This window comes from Pleurodeles waltl, chromosome 2_1 (assembly GCF_031143425.1).
Source record: "Pleurodeles waltl isolate 20211129_DDA chromosome 2_1, aPleWal1.hap1.20221129, whole genome shotgun sequence".
Lineage (NCBI taxonomy): Eukaryota > Metazoa > Chordata > Amphibia > Caudata > Salamandridae > Pleurodeles > Pleurodeles waltl.
In genome coordinates, this window is record NC_090438.1 from 94,309,566 (window position 1) to 94,332,150 (window position 22,585).

At 41.3% G+C, this 22,585-nt stretch overlaps 1 protein-coding gene across 2 annotated transcripts in view; it reads left to right on the top strand.

The window, feature by feature from the left end:
• ARHGEF9 (Cdc42 guanine nucleotide exchange factor 9) overlaps positions 1–22,585 on the top strand; it is a 902,972-nt gene that overhangs the window by 193,842 nt on the left and 686,545 nt on the right. For both annotated transcript variants that reach the window (XM_069210611.1, XM_069210616.1), the window contains exon 2: positions 14,599–16,265. In XM_069210611.1, the coding sequence (XP_069066712.1) occupies positions 14,658–16,265 (1,608 nt within the window). In that variant the 5' untranslated portion in view covers positions 14,599–14,657. The remainder of the gene's footprint in view (positions 1–14,598; positions 16,266–22,585) is intronic.

Below are 22,585 nucleotides of genomic sequence, written 5' to 3' on the forward strand. Positions count from 1 at the left end.
GGGGCCAGCCTTTCTAGAAGCAGAGAAGTTCCACCCCACTGCAAGTGTCTGAGATTTCAACGTTTTGGGAACTGGGTTAAGGCCTGCTATAGATTTCTGTGCCATAAAATGGCAGTGGTTTTAATGATAGCAGGATGCTAGCCTTCTACTGGGATCTGTTGACCTCATTTTAATGACAGCGGGATGCTAACCTCTACCAGTGTCTGCTGACCTCAGTTTTTTCTTTGCTACCTATCTCTGAATATTAATGATGTAGGTCAGATTGTGACCACTCGACTTCAGAATTTTATGAACAGATCTATAATTACAAAAGTCAGTTTGCAAAATTCGCAAAAATACTGGTTGCCAGTTCTTGTGACCTGCATAGTACACTAGTACATCTGGTCCCACATTGATTTTCTTCTGCTGCAGAAAAAATACTTTATTCTTTTAAGAAAATCATTAGAGAATGAAATGCAGGTACATACATACATATGCATATACTATATGACATAGCGTTGCTCACATATTTCAAAAGTCCTATCCAGCCGTCGTCGCGGCAAGCACTGGTGGTTTGTAGCGCTTTCCTAAAAAAAAAAATATATATTCATACATCCATAAATAAATACCCCAACTGCCACTTGTGAGTTATCTATTAAAAAATCTAAATAATTAAACATTGCAAAATGTCGGGACAGGAAAGCTGCAGAGCCTTGGGATACACTTGATGCAGGGAGTTAGAGTGGAAATCTAGCAAATGCACTTTGGGGACCATCCACGCCACATTTTCAGATTGTTCACAAAAGCAGAAATACTTTAAGAAAGAGTCTGTCACTGCAGTATTAGTTAGAGCAGGAGTCTCCAACCTTTTCTGTACAAAGAGCTACACGTGTTCAGTGAAAATCATCCTGAGCTACTAAGGTTATTAGTGCTGTGATAGTGACCACATCAGGCAAGATTACCTTACTGGCCACTCATGCAAGATTACCAGCAGTGATCACCTCATGCATCAGGCAAGATTACCTTACTGGCCACTCATGCAAGATTACCAGCAGTGATCGCCTCATGTATCAGGCAAGGTTGCCAGCAGTAAAGTAATAAAGTCTTTATAAGTCTGTAATGCCTTAGATGGGGAATACAAAGCAGTTATAGCTGTAATGCACCAAAGCGATAAGTCTCCGCATGATTTATCATTCAAAGATCAACTTTTAATATAACTTATGCTAAAACATTTGACACATAACATATATTCATAAAGCACACATTCACCCTCAAGAGTATGTTGGAGATGAAATAAAAAGTCATTGATTGGAATTGTTAAACTGGAAATTCAACTGAAAATTCAATTAATTCAACCATTTTTTCTCCAAACATCAGGGTATAAATCCTGAAATACACCCATTTTTGTCTCAAATGCAGCTTTTCAATTGTGTTATATACATATTAATTCAACCAAGCACACACTTGTAATTTAGCAGGCTGCTCGCAGTGGTGGCTGGCAACAATTGAAAGTGGTGGGGTGAGCAAATGGGTCAAAAGTGTGCTGACTCGGGAAAATTAAACCTGGGCTTGTAATATACACTAACTAAATTGACGACAAGCATTACATTAACAATTTAAAGTTAAACATTTCAATTTGCAATGCATGTCAATGCACGTCAGTAATTTTAACTTTTAACATTTTAGCATTTTAACTTTTAACATTTTATTTTAACTTAAACAATGTTAATGTAATGCACATCAGCAATTTAGTTTACATTGATTACAAAAAAAGTAAAATGACATATTCACTTACCTGGCTGCACATTCTTGGGTCCTGGTGTTCTTCTCCAGTTATCCAGCGCAGACCCCGGCCATCTCCTCCAACCAGTCCAGGCGCTGCTCAGGATGGGTTTGAGAAGGCTGTTTCAGCACTCCCCAAAACACTGGAGCCCAGTGCCCGCTCTCCACCCAGGTGTCTAAGACAGCTCGGGTTGGAGAGGTTCAAAGTGCGCATGTCAGGCTGGCCGTTTCAAGACTGCCGGCCAAAGTGAAAGTGATTAAACTGGTGTAGTCAGACGCCACTCCCCCCTGCTGCCAGTCAGCAGCAATGGCCCCACCCTCACAATCAGCTCAGGATGGCAGAGGAAAAATAAAATGCTAATAAAGTCATTTTATTACCATTTTATTTTTCACTTTTCTATGCCCTCAGCAGGGATGGGGCGACACTGCTTACCCCAAATGGAGAAGCCACCAATGGCTTCTCGTTGGAGAAGACTGAATTCGAGAATAGAAAGCAACAGGACGTGGAACTTAGCTCAGTGGGCTGAGCAATAGTACCTGTGTTACTTGGCGGCCAAACACTGTGGCCAAACCAAGTTGATTTTGCTTTGGTTATAATTGGTGCAATCAGCTTACTTCACAAAAATAACTCATATATATAAATTCATAATATATTATATATATTTATACAATGGGTTTATTTTTACTTTTAAAATACTTACATTGTTTGTGGAAAGGCATCCGTTGTAAAGATATATATTTATTTATATATATATATATATATATATATTTCACTTAAAAAACCAAAGGTTACAGGGACGTTATAGTTAGGTTCACATGTACCTAACCACAGAAATTCACCAGTTGTAGTCAGAGTTATCTCAAGTAGCTCAAGTGATGCCACGTCCACCACTTGCCACATTCCACCAGTGTGGATAGCCACCATCCTCCGATACATCTTTGACCCACACATGCTGATAGCGCAACTCGAGAATGTGTGGGGGATGTTCACAGCTGCACTGGTGGAGCAGACACTGAGACAATCTCTGTGGTTTTTGTTCCTTGGGCGATGTTTTTACTATAATATTATCTTTTAGGTACAGCCTACTGGGAGGAGGGAGCAGGGGTAGAGATATATTGAGGAAGTGGTGACTGTAAAAGGGGGTACAGAATGAGTTGAAATAAGAGAACAACATTCCCATCTGCAAAGTGGTCACAGAAACTAACAATATTTGTAAATACCCGCAAAATGATGACCTTGTGGGTGATGACGCAAATACCGTTGGCCACTCCCCTTCCTTTCTCTAGGCACACCCATGTTTCCCCCATTCATGTAACTTAGGAGAGGAAAGGGGTTTGTTAATTGGGATGATTTTCACCTACTTTCTAAGGCATTTTGCAAAGTAAGTCAGTTCGGCAGTGATTATTGTGAGTGTCTGAGAACCAACATTTAAAAGAAAAGCTTGTTACCAGCAGAATGCACAGTGATGCTTGATATTAAATAAAAGATAACGGTGTGTGAATAATTTGGGACAAGTGTGGGCTGATAACTGAAAGATTATTTTCACCACTCCTATTACAATACTGCTTGTACACGGGAATAAACAAAGGTCTTGTTCATGCCATTACCTTTTTTTTTTTTTTTACAATAAACGTGTCTGAAATCCAGACTAATTGCCACATCCACAAAGATTTTACAGTAAATATGACTTATTCCTGAAGTGCCTGACCTACTCCTTGAGAGTAGGCAGAGGAACATTTTGTGAATTACCACAAACCCGCAACTTTGTAGCTTTAAAAGTGCAAATTAATGTTTTGTGAAAAAAAATCATGAATTAGCGCTCCTAAATCATGACACATGTATGTGCTAGTAGAACGTCATGTGCAAATGGCTTGTGAATTGAGCAGCTGAAGTGCTTGGGGTTCAGTAGGAAGGGCTGTTGCTTGCATTCTGTCTCTGTTGTCTCTGTGACTCAGCACCACTTGGCTATTGTGATGTCACTGGTCACTCGTAATAAATTATAACAGGTGAGTATAGACGTTATTTTCTTATTACAAGTGAGTTATGTCCTCAGCACTCGCCTAAACAATCAGCTTAAATAAGGAAATAAAGGAGTTCCTAGAACTCAGTAGACTGCTCTATGGATTTACATAAGTATAACAATATGGACTGAGTGAAGGCCACGCGGCGAAGGTTTCCGACCACGAATGATGCTAATCCAAAGATTCTTCTCAACCTCTAACTCTTTATTGACTTCTACACTAACAATAGTAACGTTAGGTAGGCTTCAAGCCAGGTGCCTCACTTCACTTCCCTCTTGGACCCTCTAGCCCAAAACGAGCTGCGCTTTCATGTGGCATCTGCTGGCTGCTACCCAGAGAAACAAGCATGTGCAATGCAACGGGCCTCGCGTTTGCTTGAGTTAGAACTATTGGCGTTGTAAATTCCTAACTGGACGTTTCTTGCCACATAAAATGAAAATGAAAAAGTAAAACAGTTGCCATAAGCGAACCGATTCAAAGCACCACGGCTGCCATGAGCATGAGCGCCAAGGAGAGACACAAAAAGAGAATGAAGTTCGCTCGCAGTCAAACGTATCGGCAATCGTGCAATTATCCATGTAACAGGGGCAGTCTAGTCTGCAAGGCGGTAACAAAACCCCCTCAAGGAATGGCAAATATAAAGCATTTACCTATGAGAACAAAGGATTTTTGAGGGGCAAGCCCATGAACGAGTGAAAGTGATGGGCGTGCGGTGGGCGTGGTTAAAAGCCCACAAGACTTACAACAGGTCAAAGTGCTTGCGCTCGACCTAAAAGATCACATCTACTGGCTTAATTGCATTATGTGAAACCAGATAAACTGGGATCATTCCTGCTTCCATACCTGACCAATTTGTGTGATCCTAGTCAGATATTTTATTTCACTGTGCCGCATTTTCTTTTATTATGACAGATAAGAGCATATTGAAATATGTGAATTAAACATGTGTGCGGTATGAAAACCTCTTTTGTGTTTATTGCAACAGACTATAATGTTGCTCCATGTATGGTAAGAATCTAGCCCAAATATAGGGTGCACGATAGCTGACCTCGCAAATGGCATTGTCATCGGAGTGGGGCAGGAATGTTTCTAAGTCCTTATTTGAAAACTATCAATTTTGATAAATGTCTTTAAATGGAGAGATATACCTTGATGTTCCACACATTAAATTAGTACACTTTTTTGGTATTTTGAATACGCATCTATTTACATGGTGTTTGTTGCACAGTTTCCATGCCAGATAGTTGGAAGGCTCGGCTCCTACGCGGGCTTTTGGAGGCAAACCAAATCCTCGGCTTGGCTCTGTTATCCCTGGGAAGTTGTTATCCCATCCACCTCTATCCTACACCATTTCTGCTCCAGTGCTTAATTTGAGCCGGTGGTTGCCGGTGGGGGGCACAGCACTTATTTTTGAGGGCCAGCACTTATATTTCTGCATCAGGCATTTATTGCGTGCAAAAGATACATATGGGAAGGACGGAGGAAGAGAAAGATGGAAACACATCACAAAGGGAGGAAGCAGAAAGCTGCAAGAGAAAGGGCAGGGAGTGGCTGTAAGCAGATTAAAGGGAGCTGAGATGGCTCTAGGACTACACTGCCTAAATATTCTGCGCTCACACATTTATTTGCAGCAGATTAGGGCACCAGCACGTTTTTATTTACAAATTAAGCACTGGTCTGCTCCTTAATTGAAGTTAAAGGACAGAACTGAATACTATAGAGATAATTCTGAGATGTGTGTGCAATCTGAAGACAATACCAAGAGGTTGTAGAGTTCCTGCGGAATAAATGAGGAAACCTCAGGTTAAATTTGTTACTACGCAACTTTGATTGATTTCATGAGCAAACCATGCGGTTTCTAATCAGTGCCGTGGATTGCTGCCTCTTTTGTTTAAAGGAGTTTGTGCAGAAAGTCTATTATGTCCCTTGTTTTCTCACTGCCACACTCTAGATGTGTCCCTATGAATCTGGGTACCAATCCGTGGTTGCAGTAGAAATACAGGCTGATGTACCCTCTCTCTATTAATGTCTATGGATCTGTACGTTTGCGGCTCCAATTTTCTTTCTGCAATAACAATCAGGGATTGTAAATTCTGCTGGTGGGAGGTGAGGGAATCTTCCCACCCACAAGCGGAAAGGTGGCATTTAACCTTTCCTGTTGTTTAAAATTGGAATTCTCAGAAACCGTTACCCCCTGCTGAGAGATTTTTCGAAAGGTATACATTGGGATGTTAGTTCTTTGTGAGACAGAATTGTGTCGAGGGTACATAAGGAAGATTACCTTAGAGAAGGAGTGCTTGAGTATTACGGATGACCACCCCCTTTCACTTATCTTGCACTTGATGAAGAGCTCCAGGTGAAATAGATTTTTACTTCCTGGAGGTGTCTACCTACACTGGAAAAATATTTTTTTCATATCTTATGCGGTAATACCGCGGTAATAAAGCAGGTCTCGCCCCAAGGCTGCTGTCTGACCTCGCCTTACGAAAGCGCCCGATCTGTTGCGCTGTGCTTATTGGCTGGGATTTGCACCAGGATCTACACTGGGGACCATGGGCCAGTGCTTAATTTGTGCTTGTTGTTTCCGGTGCTGAGCACCAGCACTTATTTTTGATGGCCGGGGCTTATTCTTCTGCCTCAAGCATATGCTGCGAGCAAAAGACACATATGGGAAAGACGGAGGAAGGGAAAAACTAAAAAGCGTCAGAAAGGGAGAAAGCAGAAAGCTGCAAGAGTGACCTAAAAGGGCAGGGAGTGCCTTTTTTTTTGGGATTGAAGAGGCCCGAGATGTCTTCAGCATTACGCCGGCTCAGTATTCCGTCTTCACACATTTAATTGCAGCAGCCGAGTGTTTAAGAGGAGGGCTTTGGGCACCAGCACCATTTTATTTACAAATTAAGCACTGCCATGGGCCATGCGTACAAAGCCACTTCGCAATCGCACACCTTGCAGTTCACAAAATCACAGGGTTTGCAACCAGCAAATGGCTTTTTGCTGTGTTTGAAATCTATTCTACAAGTTGGAGGAGCATTTTCAATTTACACAATGCGTTTCCCAATTTATAGTAAATTGTAATCAGGAAGTGCAACGAAAGGGGCGTTCCTTCCTAATTTGGTACTGTATGCATCATTAAATTAATGTGTATGTTCAACAGTCATTCATATTTGCTGTTACCCAACATACAGGATGGGACACTGTGCTAACCCACTTCAGATATTCGTTCTCTTAAACTGTTATTGATGGCATTTTTCCTGTTCACAAAATCACACCTGCCTAAAAGGAAGTGCATTTCGGTTTCAGGACAGGTGGGCTAATACTTTACCAATGTTTTTTTTATTTCCATTCTGTGTCTTTTAATTTTAGGGTTTCACCTACTAGACATCACATGCACTCTCGATTGCAAGATGTATCGTTAGCTCAGAACCCACCCATTTCTTACATTGGTTGGCTTGTTGGCTTGACTGTCACTCTTAATTGATTGTTTCTTGTTCGTTAGCGTGTGTGGGATTTCATTCCTCTTATTTTGTGTGCCCCTCCCTTGGACCATGGACACTTTTACTGTGTCCATACACAGTTTGCTTTCCAGGTGCTATTTTTTATTTTCATTTAAGCACTCCACAAGAGTACATGTGTTTTTCAGCTGTCTCCCTAGTGTGCTTGTCTTCCACTGCTCTCTCTCGCCTGTGCAGTTCCCCCTGATCCCTCCATAACAAGCTCGCCCTCGTGGGGTTCTCTGCCCATGTGCGTCTCCCCCTCACAGCTCCACGTTGCTCTATTGCCTCTTTGTTTTTCACACAAGCTCTCTGTGCTCATTGTTACTCTCCCTCATCCCCGTTTGATCCCCACACCTTCTGTGTTGCTTCAACCTCCCACCCCACCTGCACACAGTGTTGCTTCCGCATCTTCCGTCCGTGTTGCTTTCCCCTTTGCCTTTGTGTTGCTTCCTTGCCTGCCCACCTAAGTTGCTTCTCGCTACACGCTTTCCAAAAACACACTTTAGTGTGTTTTTTTCTTTTTATTTGCTGATCTGAGTTGAATCAGGAAATAAAAAGAAAAAAAAGACAACCTCATGTGCGGTGTGCATGCCTACAAAATGACGTGATGGGCTTTTTTAATCTTATTTAGCCATGTTGCTCTGCATTGGGGTTTGGCAAAGCCAATACGACCTACAGGGGAGACATTTTGGCTTTGCCAATGCTTGTTTTTTAAATGTATGTCTTCCTCAGGTTATAGTAATTTAAAACAAATAGTACCTTTTTGTGGCAAAAATAAGAATCTTATTTACCTGTGATGTGCAATGATATTATAAGGGCTTTCTCTACATTTTCTAATTAAACCTGCCTTCTACACACATAACATTCTATTAAAATGATATGTGGTGTTTCATTTTGTTTTTAATTTGACTTTTTTTTTATTAAAAGCGTATGGCTTCCGCATTTAGATGGGGCTGGGTTATCTTTTTCTTCTCTTTAATTTTGTGGTGTATAATTTGCAATAAAAAATATAAAAATCACATCATATTGCCAATGCCAGACGTATTGGGTTTGACAATGCTTGTTATCATATTGCAACTAGACATGACGAGTAATGTCATAGTAACTGACAGAGTGTTCAGTATTGGGCTTCTTCCAGTTACTGTCAGTGCAGCACTGTGAAGTAGGCGCTCTCACCATGTACCTCCATCTTCTACTGTGAAATCAATGAATTCTCAAATAAAATAATTTTCCGGGAAGAATTCTTAACTCGTGAAATTAAAAGTCGAACACTTTATGATTGAAAAGTGTAATTACTCTTTTATTAAATAATGTCATCATCAACCAGCCAGCCAACATATGTTTTGTAAGACGGCTGACTTTGTCAGGATTGTAAAAATATGTAAATAATTACATTGCTTTACTTTTATGTTATTTATAAAAAAATAATATTTAATAAACATTAATCTAGTTCTTGAGTTTCTTTCATTGCATCCTGTGGGATTTAGATTTCGGTGGACAGGATCTCCGTCGCCGTTGTGATGAAGTAACGCCTCCGCTAAACTCTAAACTAGTCCCTTAAACGTTTTGCAGCTGCAGCAACAACAAATTAGGATTACAAGAATGTTTGTTATATAAACAAAACCAAAAGAAATGTTCAACAATGTTCATCAAGCTCATGAGTTCATTTCAGAATATTTCCTTAAGTTGTACATCTTAACAATCGCTTCTGGAGATGAGTACTTCTCAAAAGTATCAATCTAAAAATAACATGCATACTGTAAGTAACTATAACTTCATATTTTCCAAAATGCAAAGCTGTCTAATATAGAGACATATGTCTGCTAACTTGGCACTTTCTGCACAGACATCACCAAACTTTTTGCCTTCACTCTCCTGTTTTCTGAACCCTTTCTTGTTGGCCTTTAGGATTCTGCATACCTTACCACTGCTAACCAGTGCTAAACTGCATGTGCTCTTTCATTAAAACATAGTAATATTGGCTTACAACCAATTGGTACATTTAATTTATTTGTAGGTCCCTAGTAAATTTGTACTACATGTACCCAAGGCTTGTAAACTAAATGTTACTAGGGGCCTGCAGCACTTATTGTGCCACCCATTTAAGTAGCCTTTTAAAACATGTATCAGGCCTGCCACTGCAGCCTGTGGTTGGAGTTTTAAACTGTCATTTCAACCTGGCAAAATAAACCTTTTGCTATGCCTAAGCCTTCCTTTTTTAATAACTACAAGTCACCTGTTGTGTAGGCGCTAAACAGCCAATAGGGCAGAGTCCAGTGCACTTACAAAGTTGGACAAGTATTTTTTAGATTTACATGTGTTGTTACTGAAAAAATTCTTAAACTAATTTTTCACTACTGCAAGGCCTACCCCTCTTGTAAGATAATAGTGGGTTTCCTTATTACATTTAATAGGTGCTAACTGTCGATTGGGTGGAAGTAGGAATGTCCAGTTTAGTATCGAAAGAACTGTAATTCAAAACTCCCTTTAATGATAAAGTTGTATTTAAAGTCACAAATTCGAAAATGATACTTTTATAATTGCTGTTTTCTTGTCCTAACCCTTTGTCACCTGCAGCCTGTTTACTGGGTCACATGACTAATGACTACTGTAGCTGGCAGCCAGTGAGGTGAAAGGGAAATATGGGTTGGCAGGATAGGCCACCTTTGACTTGATAGAGGGGTGGAGCAGTCACCCACCACATTTGCACATCACAAAGTCTCTGAATGAGCACACTCACAAAGGGTTTGCCACTTCAAAAGCAATTTGCGGCCCAGACAAGGTGAGGCTGGGAGGCAGGACATTCCAAACACCTATGTGGGTAGAAACCTTGTGAACCATCTCCCACTACAAACCTGGCAACAAGTATAAATATTGAACTCTCAGACACAACTCTGAGTGAAAGGACTGGACCAGCATCTTTATCCCAGGACCACCAGAGTGATTCTAAGGGTTACCTGGGTGGCCTCCTGATCAGAGTTACAGGGACAGAAAATGCTCCAACCACCTCAACCCCAGCACCTTCACTTTGTCTGCTGTGGGTCCCACCCCCAAGTGGTGCCATACCAGTCCTGGAGCCTTGGAAGTGGCCCTGAAGGTACTCTGCCAGCCCAGCTGTGGTCAGAACCAACATAGCACAACACATCTCCTTGCAGCTCAACTTCAGAACCACTGCAGCACAATGCATCCCCGGCGCCGTTCCTCGCATTGCAACCCGCAGTCTCCTTGAAACCGCTGGGGTGCGATACATCCTCGACGGGCCTTCGCATCGCCAGCCCCTCAGCAAAAGCATCCTTGAGGACGACACAGGACTCTGCATCACAGCCATGCAGCTTTTTAGGAACTGCTGGTACGTGACACACCTTCAACACAGGATGTCACATCGCAAGACCCTCGTCAACAGCACCCTCGACAATGATGCAGCACTTTGTATCACAACTACACAGCCCATTGGAACTGCCGTGAATGCAACACATCATCGCTGGGGGATCTCGCAGCAATCTGCAGCCAGGAGTTAAGGTACTTTGTTCAGCAGGAATAACTTGGTCCCTGTATCAGGCTTGCATTCCATCATGGTCAGCCTGAACTTGCGATTTTGTCCAGGTCTGGCATGACCAGATAACCACAATTGGAGCTTTGTGCTTTTAGACACTATTTTCCCTTTAAAATTTGAAACTTCATATCTCCGATCCTACTGATTGGATTTTTGTTGTTTTGGTCTCAATTAATTTATAATTTTTTACTTTAGTTTTCTTAGTTGGCGTGGGATTTTTCTTGTGTTATGTTTTCTTTTTATTACTGTTTAAGGTACTGCATAAATACATTACACATTGACTCTATATTAGGCCAGGCTCATTTTGTGCTGTACACTCACTGGAGTGAGACGCGCGTGGACAAGTGCAGTCTTGTGTAAATTCAGACCCTTAGGTTTACTACGCTTGTTCTAGAAGCCGCCAGGCAAGGAGGCTGTGCGTTCTACTCCTTGCAATCTGAATATTGTGTTCACTCATGGTTTTCTTACCTCTCTCCCTTGGGCTGACAACATTCCAGATACCTCTGGAAATCATACTGAATTATACAGTTTGACTTATTCTCCTGTTTTTCATATTCTCAAAAAAGAAAGTGATGCATTCACAGACCAACATGGTCTCCGGTTCCAGTGACTGCCATTCATCATGGAAGTATAACTTCCTTTACGTCACTTTCTGCTTCTTCCAATCACTTTATGTTTCTACCTGTCCAATGAGTTCATATAATCAGTACCATGTGTCACAAATGCTCCTGTCATTTTTTCTTTAACTTCTTTGGCCCAAGTTACTGATTTTTGCCTTAACTGGTTTCCTCTAAAACCTGGGCCGAAGTCAAGGGCAATATCCAGGGTTGTCTTTAGGCTTTATTCTGGTTCTATAACGCACATTAGAAAAAAATCTTGGAAACATGTGGTAGTAAAGCCTCCAAATTAAGTTTTACTCAATTGTATAGTATTCTATTTAATAATATGTAGCACATTTAAACATTGTAGTTCTTGTATTGCCTCTTGGTGGTAGTCGTGATATAAAACCACTACCTCTCCCCTTATATCTGCGTTTTTTGAGAATGACTGTCTTAACTCTCAGGATGTAGAACATTTGGATTTCTTGATTCCCAAGATCCATGCTTTTCACTTTTGGATGTATTTTTTCAAATCCAGATAACACCAATTTTGTTTTTTTTTAAAAACAGATCAGAGATATTTCCATGTGATAACAGGGGGATAAAGGGGATTTGGTTTTAGGCCACTACACAATTTTAGGTTAGAGAAAGTAACACATGGCTGTCACTGAAAAATAACTAATTAACTCACTAAAAATATTATACTCCTATGATTTACCAAAAGCAGTATATGTGAAATGTTGGTATAATATTTAAATCATTCTTTTTGTAAATAAAAGTCTGACAAAAGAAAAATTAAACTTCCACCCCACTTCAGCACTTTTGTTGTAAATGTCCAATTTTCAGTATTTTCTAAACATTGCCCTTTTACTGTGCAGACCAAGCAAAATTAGTACCTTAAATGTATATAGGTTTCAGATCAGTTCTTCATTGTGAACCATTCAGGGATGTTAAGTTTCTTCCGGGTCCAATATATCTGATTTTCAGGTCTGGTGTCATTTACAGATGTTATGTCATTTATTACATTTACTTAGCACAGATTTTTGCCAAGCTTTTTGGCTGTATTTCTGGCATCCATATCTCTGTAAGGACGTTCCTGCTAATTTTGGTGAAAACGTGATATTGACGCATTCAGGTTCTGCCACCTGGCAGTGTACAGTAGTAACTGAATAGCACATGTAATGTATTTAAGCTGCTTAATATTAAATTATGTCAAGATAGACTAGATATGCTTAAATTATAATTTCAGTTATACAGACTACATCTTAATGTGAATTTTGTATAGATAATTTTGCTATTGCTGGTTGATATAGCCAAACAAACAAGATTCACATTAACTTTAAAAACTATTTTAATTTTGTGGTATGTTTGTACACTATACATTTTCTTGAGCTAGGTTATCATTGCAATTGATTGTAAGCAATTGTAAAGTGTACTACAGTCAATGTTCCTCTTTAACTCTTGTGGACACCTGCTTACCTCAACCCTCCATTTCATAAAAACTTTTTAAGGATACCAAGCAAATGTCTTGGATGGAACCTCAACCAGACCTTCGGAGCAGTAAATGATTTGACAAGCTTAAACCTGGGCTTGTTAATATGGGAATGTCATCTGATCACAATAATCTTTGAGAGAAAGCCTTTATACTATTTTGCCATATTAGACAGCTATGCATCTTGGAAAATGTGAAGTTAAAATTTCTTCCAGTATACATGTTATTTTTGGACTGCTACATTTGAAAAGTAACCTTTTCTAGAAGCGATTGTAAGATGTATAATTTAAGGCAATATTCTGAAATTAATTCATGAGCATGACGAACGTTTTCAAACCCATCTTTTGGTAGTGTTATGCAACAGTGATTCTTGTAATCCTAATTTGTTATTGCTACAGTTGCAAATGGATTAAGATATTAAGGATGTTTATATTACCAAACCTGCAAAACTGTTTTTGTAGGGATTGCTAGATGTACAATTCTGAAAGTAACTCAAGAAGCAGATGAGTGTTTATTAATTATTATTTTTATATAAATAACATAAAAATAAAGAAATTTCATTAGTTTAACTTTTTACAATCCTGACAAAGTGAGCGCCCTTGCAAAACATATTTTGGCTGGCTGGTTGATGACGATATTATTTAATAAAGTAGGAATTCGACTTTTCAGTCAGGAGATGTCTGACTTTTTAAATTTGGAATGTAAGAATGCCTCCCTGAAAACTAAAACTCTTTTAATGGAGAAGTTATTGCTTTAACAGCAGAGGAAAAGGGTATATGGTAAGAGCACCTACTTCAGAGTGCCGCACTGGCAGAAACTGAAAGAAACCCAATAATGAACATTCCATCAGTCATTAGGACATCAGTGGCCATTTCTAGATGCAATATGAAAACAAGCACTAGCAAAGCCAATAGGTCTGTCCTTTGCAACATAGTGTGACTTTTACATTTTTGTTATTGCAAACACGTTACAAAAGTTAAAAAAAAGAAGAATAAAGAAAGGTTAAATCTGGGGTTGTTAATGTAGGGATCTCAGCTGATCGCAATCATCTTTAATCAATGTTCTTTACATTACTTTGACTTTGTAGGAAATTGGGTTACTGTTCGAGGTGGTGAAATCCTACTTAAGTAGCAATGACAATTCCTGCCAGGGTGAAACATAAGCAAAACCCAAATTAAACTATGCTGAACCCTGCCAATGGGTCTGGCTAGGAGGAAACAATATGTGTCCAGTATAAAATCCTCCCTACACTTTTTCCATTTTGCTGTTTATCTATTGCAAGGCACCAACTTCAACTATTAAAAGTGGAACGTCATTTATACTAACAAAAATGGCAAGGTAAAACCAAATGGTAAAAGATTGATCCTTATGGGAAAATATGGCAAGAGCCCTGCACTCTTCAGCTGCGACATGTAGAAGTTGAGAAAGCACAATGGAAGAAAGTGAAACAGTTTTTTATTATCTTTTTTGAATAAAGGCATATTTGTTCTTATTTTATCCATCACAATTTAGTGTTTTTTTTTTTAATCCTGATCAGTAGAAGAGCATTGTAACGTTTACAATGGATAATGTTGTTTTTGAAAAAGACAAATTATTTTGGGACGTATATATTTTTGCTTTAGAGAAATATAGTAAGCTCACATTTCTAATTCTAGTGTTTTCTCCTTTTCTCTATAGAACCTTTGCAACAAAAGAACATGGTCATGTGATGTGTAGGTCACCAATTGAAAAGTAATATGGCAATGAAAGATGACACTCAACAAGTTCATGTACCCCCAACTAGAAATGGTTATGTCAAAAAGAATTTCAAAACCAAATCAGAGGAAAAAATAATTGACAGTATGAAGATCTCTGACTTTGATCGGTGTGACTCCAATGGCCTGACCATGGAACCATCAATTGAAGAGTTGGCCGTCAAATATGAGAAAAAGGCTAAAAGCACTCGTATCTGGGGTTTTGTTCGTAGAAAGAGATTGAGCTCTGGCCGTGCCAAGCGGCCACAATCCATGATCTTAACTGGCGAGATCATAGACCCTAAACCAAGGATGTCCTTTTTTGAGAGAATGAGGTCTATCAAGAGATTGCGGTCTTCCAACTTCTCTAAGAACTCAGTTGAGAAACATTCAGAAGCCACTGTGACTGGCATTTCTATAGAGAACAAGGAGGAAGACAGGCTGAGTTCACTCTACAGGACGAGGAGATCAGTGGAGAGTCAAAGGCCTTTTCGCCATTCCTATGCAGGCTACATCGATGACTTGGATTCCTCCTTTGAAGATGTGGAATTGAACATCACAGCTTCAGACTTTGATCCTAATGACAATCGCTGGCTGAGGGATATCAATGTCCGACTGCATGGTGAGGCAGCGGCTGGCAACAGTAGCACACTGCCTTCAAGCAGGAGACAGGAGTTTAATTTTGAAAACTCAAAGAGTTCAACCATAGCTGAGGGGGAAATTCAGAGAAGGTGCAATAAGATCCAGCCAGAACTCAGGAGAGGAAGAAGCACTGACGTTTGGAGTTATCTAAAAGGGATCTCACGGACTAGTAGGGATAATTCAAAGGTGGAAGAACCCAGCATAGACAATCTGAAATCGCTGGATAGAACTGATAATGTGTCTACATCTTCTGACCTTGACAAACGAGGTGAGCAACCTCAGCGGTCAAACAGCGCAACCAAAACCAAAAACCTTGGGGGAGTATTTCGATTCTTCAGCAACGTAGCAGTCGCAGCAAGGAAATGGAGAGGGTCTTCAAGAGCTCCTTCGCACGAGGAAGCATCTTCCTCGATACCACTGTACCAAGAGCGAGTGAGAACCTCTCAACATACCTCTTTGAGGACAGAGAGTCAGAAACTCCAGGTGGTTTGTTCCAAAATCACACCTCTCCAGTCTCCGGATTCTGGAATACAAGACAACCAAACGCCGAGAAGTTCAACACCTCTACAGGATGTGCTAAAACAAAGTTTGCACTTGGACCTTTTTGAGAGTTCGTGCCCCTCTGATTTAACTGAGGACACTGGTTGTTCGACAGATGTCCCGCTGTCTGTTGAACAACCTCATCCTGAGCCCTACTCACTAGGTCATCAGGATGAATGCAGTACCTTATTGGATACCCAAGGTATGTGTACCGCGGTGTATGTGGTGAGTGACACCTGTGATGAAGAGGATGGACCAGAGAAGAGCTCCCTTGGACGGACAGATGCTGCTATCACTGAGGACACCAACAGTTTAGTTGCGGAAAAAGGATCACCGGAAGAGCAGTCTTCAGAGGGCTCGGAGTTCAATGGGTCTCACAATTCTTCACTGAGTCTGTCGACCACTAGCTCGTCCGATGATAACGAAAAGGTATGAACTAAGTTTCTTTTGTATACTTCAGATGATACGTAAATGTATTAATTTCCTACAAAGAAATGCAATAAGTGTTTTTATTCATATAATATGTATTGATTGATGTCAGATATATCTACATTCTTTAAAAAGGTAAAAGGATTCATGTGACAGAAGTGTTAATGCATTTGGTATTTTAAATAGCCCAAAGACAGCTGGATATCAGTATAGTTCTGCATGTTAATAAGAGCTGTTGGGAGACCATACAAGAGCGTGGCTAACCAATTTGGTCTTTGCAGATTTGATTTGCACAAGACATTATGTAGCCTTATAGCCCGCTACCGAGTCCCAGGCACAAAGGCCATAAGCCTGTTAGAACATTCCACCCACTATGGGGAGAATGTTCTAAATTAAAAAGACACACTTTGGAATGTTGGCGCTCCGGGCTTCTACCAGCCATTCTAAGCCCAGAGCTACTCCATTGTCCTCAATGGAGTTCTCAACATTCCAGTGTTCTAATATAGAATACATTTACAATTGCATTACATTTTACACGTATGTCCAATTGTAAGCACATGGGGGGTTCTTAATTTGCCCAGGAACTCAATATTTGTGGGTAAGTGCCAGAGACCGATTCATAATCCGGGTGCACAAGTCACCGGCTGGGGCTGCGGCCCCACACCCTCGCCCGTCCAGTTCTGGGCTTTCTGCTTTTCTTCCCTCTTTGAGCAGCTGACTTTCAACGTTGAAGATGCTGCCAGACTGCGAGTGAACTCAGTCAGATACTCACTGCTTTATACTCAAGGTCTTACAGGAAATCACTTGGTGCCTTGATTACAAAGGTGCTGAGCTAACCCGTGACCCGGTCCAACAAACTCCCTGACCATTTAACGCGCAGAGAGTGGTTCCAACAGATTTCTCTCACTCTGCTCATGGAGGCTCTAGTTGTTATATGTATTTTAGTTCATTAAAACCATAAACACTTCTTAGAACTTAAAACAAAATTGTCATTTAAAAACTCTACATAAAACCATACCATTGGACATAATTAAAAATAAACATTGCGACTGAAAGACCACCTATGTATGCCTGTCATTCGCAATCAGCAGTTGCCATCATTTGGGATAAAACATGATTCGCTGTCCAGCTATTGCACGCGGCATCTTGGGGGACTGACTTTAAAATGATCTGCTCCTATAGCAGCTTGTGGAATATCAGATAATTAAAAATACTAGTGCAGGTGGACAGCAGAGGAGACAATTCACTATAGTATAAGTAACTGATAGCACTGATCCCCACATGGTCCCTGAGAGTGCTCAAAGAGGCTGAGAAACTGTTTACAATCCACAGGCAAGGCTGCACAACTGGTGTGTGACTTTATGACACATATATGGTCGTGTGTCCACTCGAATTTGTTATCCTCCTGTGTTACAGGAGTACACTCCCCCACCAATCCTTGGTCACCCTTTTGATGGGGTGCTCAGTTCAGGAAGTGAGGAGTTTTCACACCCAATTTATGTTCCCACACATGCAGGAGCAATCAGGCCCTTGTCAGAAACAGTGGAGGTAATTGCACAGCCACAATTGGAATGCTGCTCCGTGTGGTATCTAAGGGGTGCACAATTATTGCATCTTTCCACGTTTAAGACCTCGGTATATGGGATAACTTGCTAATTGAGAGTGTTTCTCCCTTTCCAGGGTGTGCAAACTTAGGCCCATACTCATAATTTTTTAGCGCTGCATTTGCGTCGTTTTTTGACGCAAAATCGGCGCAAACTTACAAGATACAATTGACGCAAATGCGGCGCTAAAAAAGTATAAATATAGGCCTTAGATGTTGTGCATTTTGCTCACATAATTTGTGTATGGTTTCAGATGATACAGGTATCCGCGTGGTGTGCACTTATAACCTAACTTTGCATTCTGGTTGGAGGTGAAACTGAACTTTAAGCCCAAGTCAGGAGTTGCGACCAACCTGTAATGAAGCAACGGTGTCAAACATCTGATTCGGTATCCAGAATGGGTGTGAAAAACAACACCCCCATATTTCATTGGCATATTGGAGAAATGTCTGTGTGAAACAAAACACTCTCCATTTCGACAACAAACTCCTCTAGAAGGTACAAGCCCATGGACCAGGCAGCCGTTTTAGATAGGGCGAACGGATGTGGTGCCACAATATCATATACCAAAAAGTGTACTACACCTTGTCAGCTGTGTCCAGGTCATCTCTTAGGTCTTTGCATCCTGGTACTTGCAGTTTTATTTTTCATTCACGATTACAGAAATATGTGTATCAAAATGCAACAAAAGAATAGCATACAAAAACATTTCGCCTAAACATGCTAACAGTATGGAGTATTTATTTAACATACGTTTGTCTTTGTTAAGTAGGCAACTGTACAAAGAATGCAATAGCTGCACATAGTGGGTGAATTTTTGCCACTTTGATGACAGGCACCAGTTGTGACGTCAATAAGCAAGATATGGTCAGTGCTTAATTTGTGTTGTGTTTTCTGGTGCTCCGCATTGGCACTAATTTCTCGACACCGGCACTTACTCTCCACAGCCCGCCACATGGTGGCGATGTTTCTCTCTTTTTGAGAACAGCAGCAAAGTTTTTAAAAAATCAATATATATTAAAATTAAAGTGCTGGTCATTATTACAGCTTTGGGTGACACAGAATAGACCAAATTGACAGATTTATTAGAATGTGATGCTTAGTAGATAACATTGATACTGACGTCTGGCATGCTGGCAGGGGCAGTGAGTGGTCCAAGTTGCGGTTGACTCCTAACACCTTGAACTCTCATACTTATCTTTTTTTTCAAATTAAGCACCAGATATGTGGCTTTCGGAATGCGGATTGCTCAAGTCAGTGACAACATACAATACCAACTACACAGTCGGATGTTTAGAATGTATTTTTTTTTTTTTTGCAGTTTCATAAAGCACAAACTCGACCTGATGGTCCTGGAGCGCTTTACACGAGCATCAGTTATATTACACAAGGTCACATTGATTTCTTTAGGCACAAGGAGATTAAGGTTCAGATTTAAGAGGGCCTAGCGCCATCCTAATGACGCATTAGTGCCATTTTTTACGCTAATTTGGCGTTAGGTGGCCCAAAATGCCACGCCATAATAACAAAATGGTGTAATGCATGCATTGCGACACGTTGTGACCCGTTGCACTACATTATGCTTGCGACAAGCGTAATGTATGCAAAGGGGCTTTCCCCCATTGGGGGGGGCCTGAAAAAAATGGCACAAAGAAATCTCTTGGATTTCTTTGCGTTATTTTTTTCAGCACTTTTAACGCCTGTTCAGAGCAGCCATTAAACGGAGGCTCCCATTGCTTTCAATAGGACTCTGGGTCTTTGCAGGATTAGCGTCAACATTTTTGCCAATAATCCTGCAAAGCGTCGAACTTGAGTCAAAAATTCTGATGCTAATGCCCTAAGTACCGCCATGGTGCGCAGTAAATTAAATACGGCGCACACATCACGTTGGGGGCGCTAAGAGGGGGCAAGAAAAATGGCGCTGCACATAAATATGCCCCTATGTGATTTGCCCACGTCACAGGACGTTGAGCCGACGCCGAGACTCGTGCACGGTTCCTCGGTTCCAAAGTCGGCAACTGCGTCAGTAACGCCACATTTTACGAAGTAAAATAAATAAATAAAATAATGTCTACTTCACTTGTACGAAGTCTGTTTCTCTTACTTCCAACTATACCCTTTCTGCCATTTTCTTTTTGCAATGATTGCCTAAGGCTCAGAATAGCTCTGATAAATCTCATTATATTGTTTCTGGCATTTAAATCACTTTTGCAGCGGTCGCGCTTTGCTTTTCATTTGCACCCATTCTGGGACATGTGTTTCCTCTTCGGTCCTTTACTGCCCTCTGCTGGCCTTTATTGTGAACATAAAGCCACTTTTGGATTTCAAAGACCTCAAAAAACTTAAAATATGTGTGCACGCACTCATCAAGAAAGGGTTTTTTATGGTGTCCAGTTGCAGCTCATTGTTAACAACTATTTAGGTCAATGTGCTTCATTTAGCGTTTGGGTTTATTCGACGTTTTCGTATTTCAAAAAGCATTTGACAGCTCTTTAAAATAATTTTTTCCGTTCAGTCCAAGGTTCCAAGGAATCCTAATCTGAAGAAGAGAGAGTGTTACATTTAGGCCCAGATTTAAGAAGGTTTAGCGCCATAAACATTTGTTATAAAGTCCCCAAAGTATCAGTTTCTATTTTCTTCTGTACAAACAGTGATTTTTAGAAGGGCGGTTGGACCTCCTGCCTTTGGCAATCAGGACCCCACTGGCCCCTAGGAAGGAACATCTGAGTAAAAGTCCTATTTACAGATGCAAGAGGGACATGAAAAATCAAAAGCGGGTTTTGGTGTTTAACCCCTATCAGGCTACATGGCACCCATGGGCCTAACGCAAGCCCCTGCAGTGCAGGGGGGGCCTCCGCCCTGTGGGGCCAAGGCCTGTGCATAGCTCCAAGGTATGAGAGCCTGGAGGCTCCTCACTGCCTTTTGTGATTATTGCAATGTGATGCAGATGGGAGCCCTCAGGAGGTGAACAAGAGGGCTTCCGAGGAAGCATTCCAGGTTTCAGAGGACATAAAATGCACTGGACCCTACTCAAAGGAAGGACTCCCTGAAATGGACTGGAATTCGCTTTCAGATATTCGATGGGAGAAGCCTCCTTCTCACTGACAAAGGCGCGTAAATCTGCGCTTAAAATAGTCACGTTTTTATCAGTACAAAGAACTAAGGGCCAGATGTACCAAAGGGTTTTTCCCATTCTGTGTCAATGGGAAAATGTGTTCGTACATATGGCCCTAAATATGTACTTGAGGGAATATAGGATCATCTGTGTGTGGGTGTAAGGGCGTGAGCATGCTCCTCTTTCAATGGACATCAGCATTATCCATAGGTGAGCTGAGACATCCTGTTCAATATCTGCCCTCATCACCAGGTAGGAGTATTAAACATAGAGAAGTCACAGTAAGCCAGACCTTTGCCCATCTTCCAGCTGAAGATGCTGGTGGTCCAGTCCGAGACCCTACCTACCCCTACGGCTGAGTGCTTCCATCTTCAGATTACATTCACGATGTATGGAACTGGCAGGCGAGGTGTTGTATCTGTGATGGTCTTTAGAACCACTCCATCCATGCTCTTCATTCACACGCTAACCTTCCCTGAACCAAAGCCTCTCTAGGCTAAGTGATGACTGCTGTGGGTACCCATACTGCGGATATCCTAAAGTCCACCGAAAACCATTACTTCAAGTAATATAACATGATTTATAGGTCGTACTTTCATCATATGGTGGCATCCTGGCTCAAGAAGATACCTAGGATGAGGTATGATGAACCCTAGCAGAGAGAGATAAATATATGTGTCTTTAGTACCTAATGAAAAGCAAGATGGTTGTCTGTAGGGCAAAGGGTTGGGGGAGCATATTCCAGGCTCTGGTAGGTAAACGAGAGAGTGAACGGCCGCCAGAACATCTGCGGCGATCTCTAGGGTCCGTTAGAAGATGTTGAGAGGGAGGGCTGAGGGGGTGAGCATTAATGTGCACAAAACGCTGAAGAAGAAAACTAGGTCCATAGTGGTGGAAGGTATGGTGGACATTTCTGCTGGGAATAGTCAGCCAGTGTAAAGAGAATAGGTAAGGAGAAACAGGAGAGTGATCTCCCCTGCATGCACCCATCCTGCCGTAGTCCAGCCGGCTAATGACTACAGCTTGGGTGACAGTTCGTCTGCTGTCGACGGGGAGCCATTTGAAGATCTTAAGGAACATGCGAAGAGTGAGGAAGCGGGCGGACGAAACTGCATTGATCTCGTTTTTCATGATAAGCTTAGTGTCCAGGATGATGCCGAGGTTGCGTTCGGGGTCTGTTGGGGTGGATGCTGGTCCCAATTCTGAAGGCTATCAGGAGTAGTTCCAGGCGGAGTTGTTGTTCCATAAGATCAGCACTTCCGTTTGGTCTGTATTAAGTGCCGGGCAGTTGTTTTTCTTCCAGTCAGGCACCTGTGGAAGTAGGTCTTCGTGGTGGAGTAGTCTTCTGATAGTGAGAGGATCAGCTGGTTGTCGTCTGTGTAGGATATCATGGTTATTCCGTGGGATCCGATGATGTTGGCCAAGGGGGTCATGTATATGTTGAACAGTGTGGGGCTGAGGGACGAGCCTTGAGGGGGTGCCTCAGATGACGTCCTTGGGCCTTGAGGTGAAAGGAGGGAGGTGGATTCTCTGGGTTCCTCCAGTGAGGAAGGAGACAATCCACTTGAGAGCGTTTCCTTGGATTCCAATGTGATGTAGCC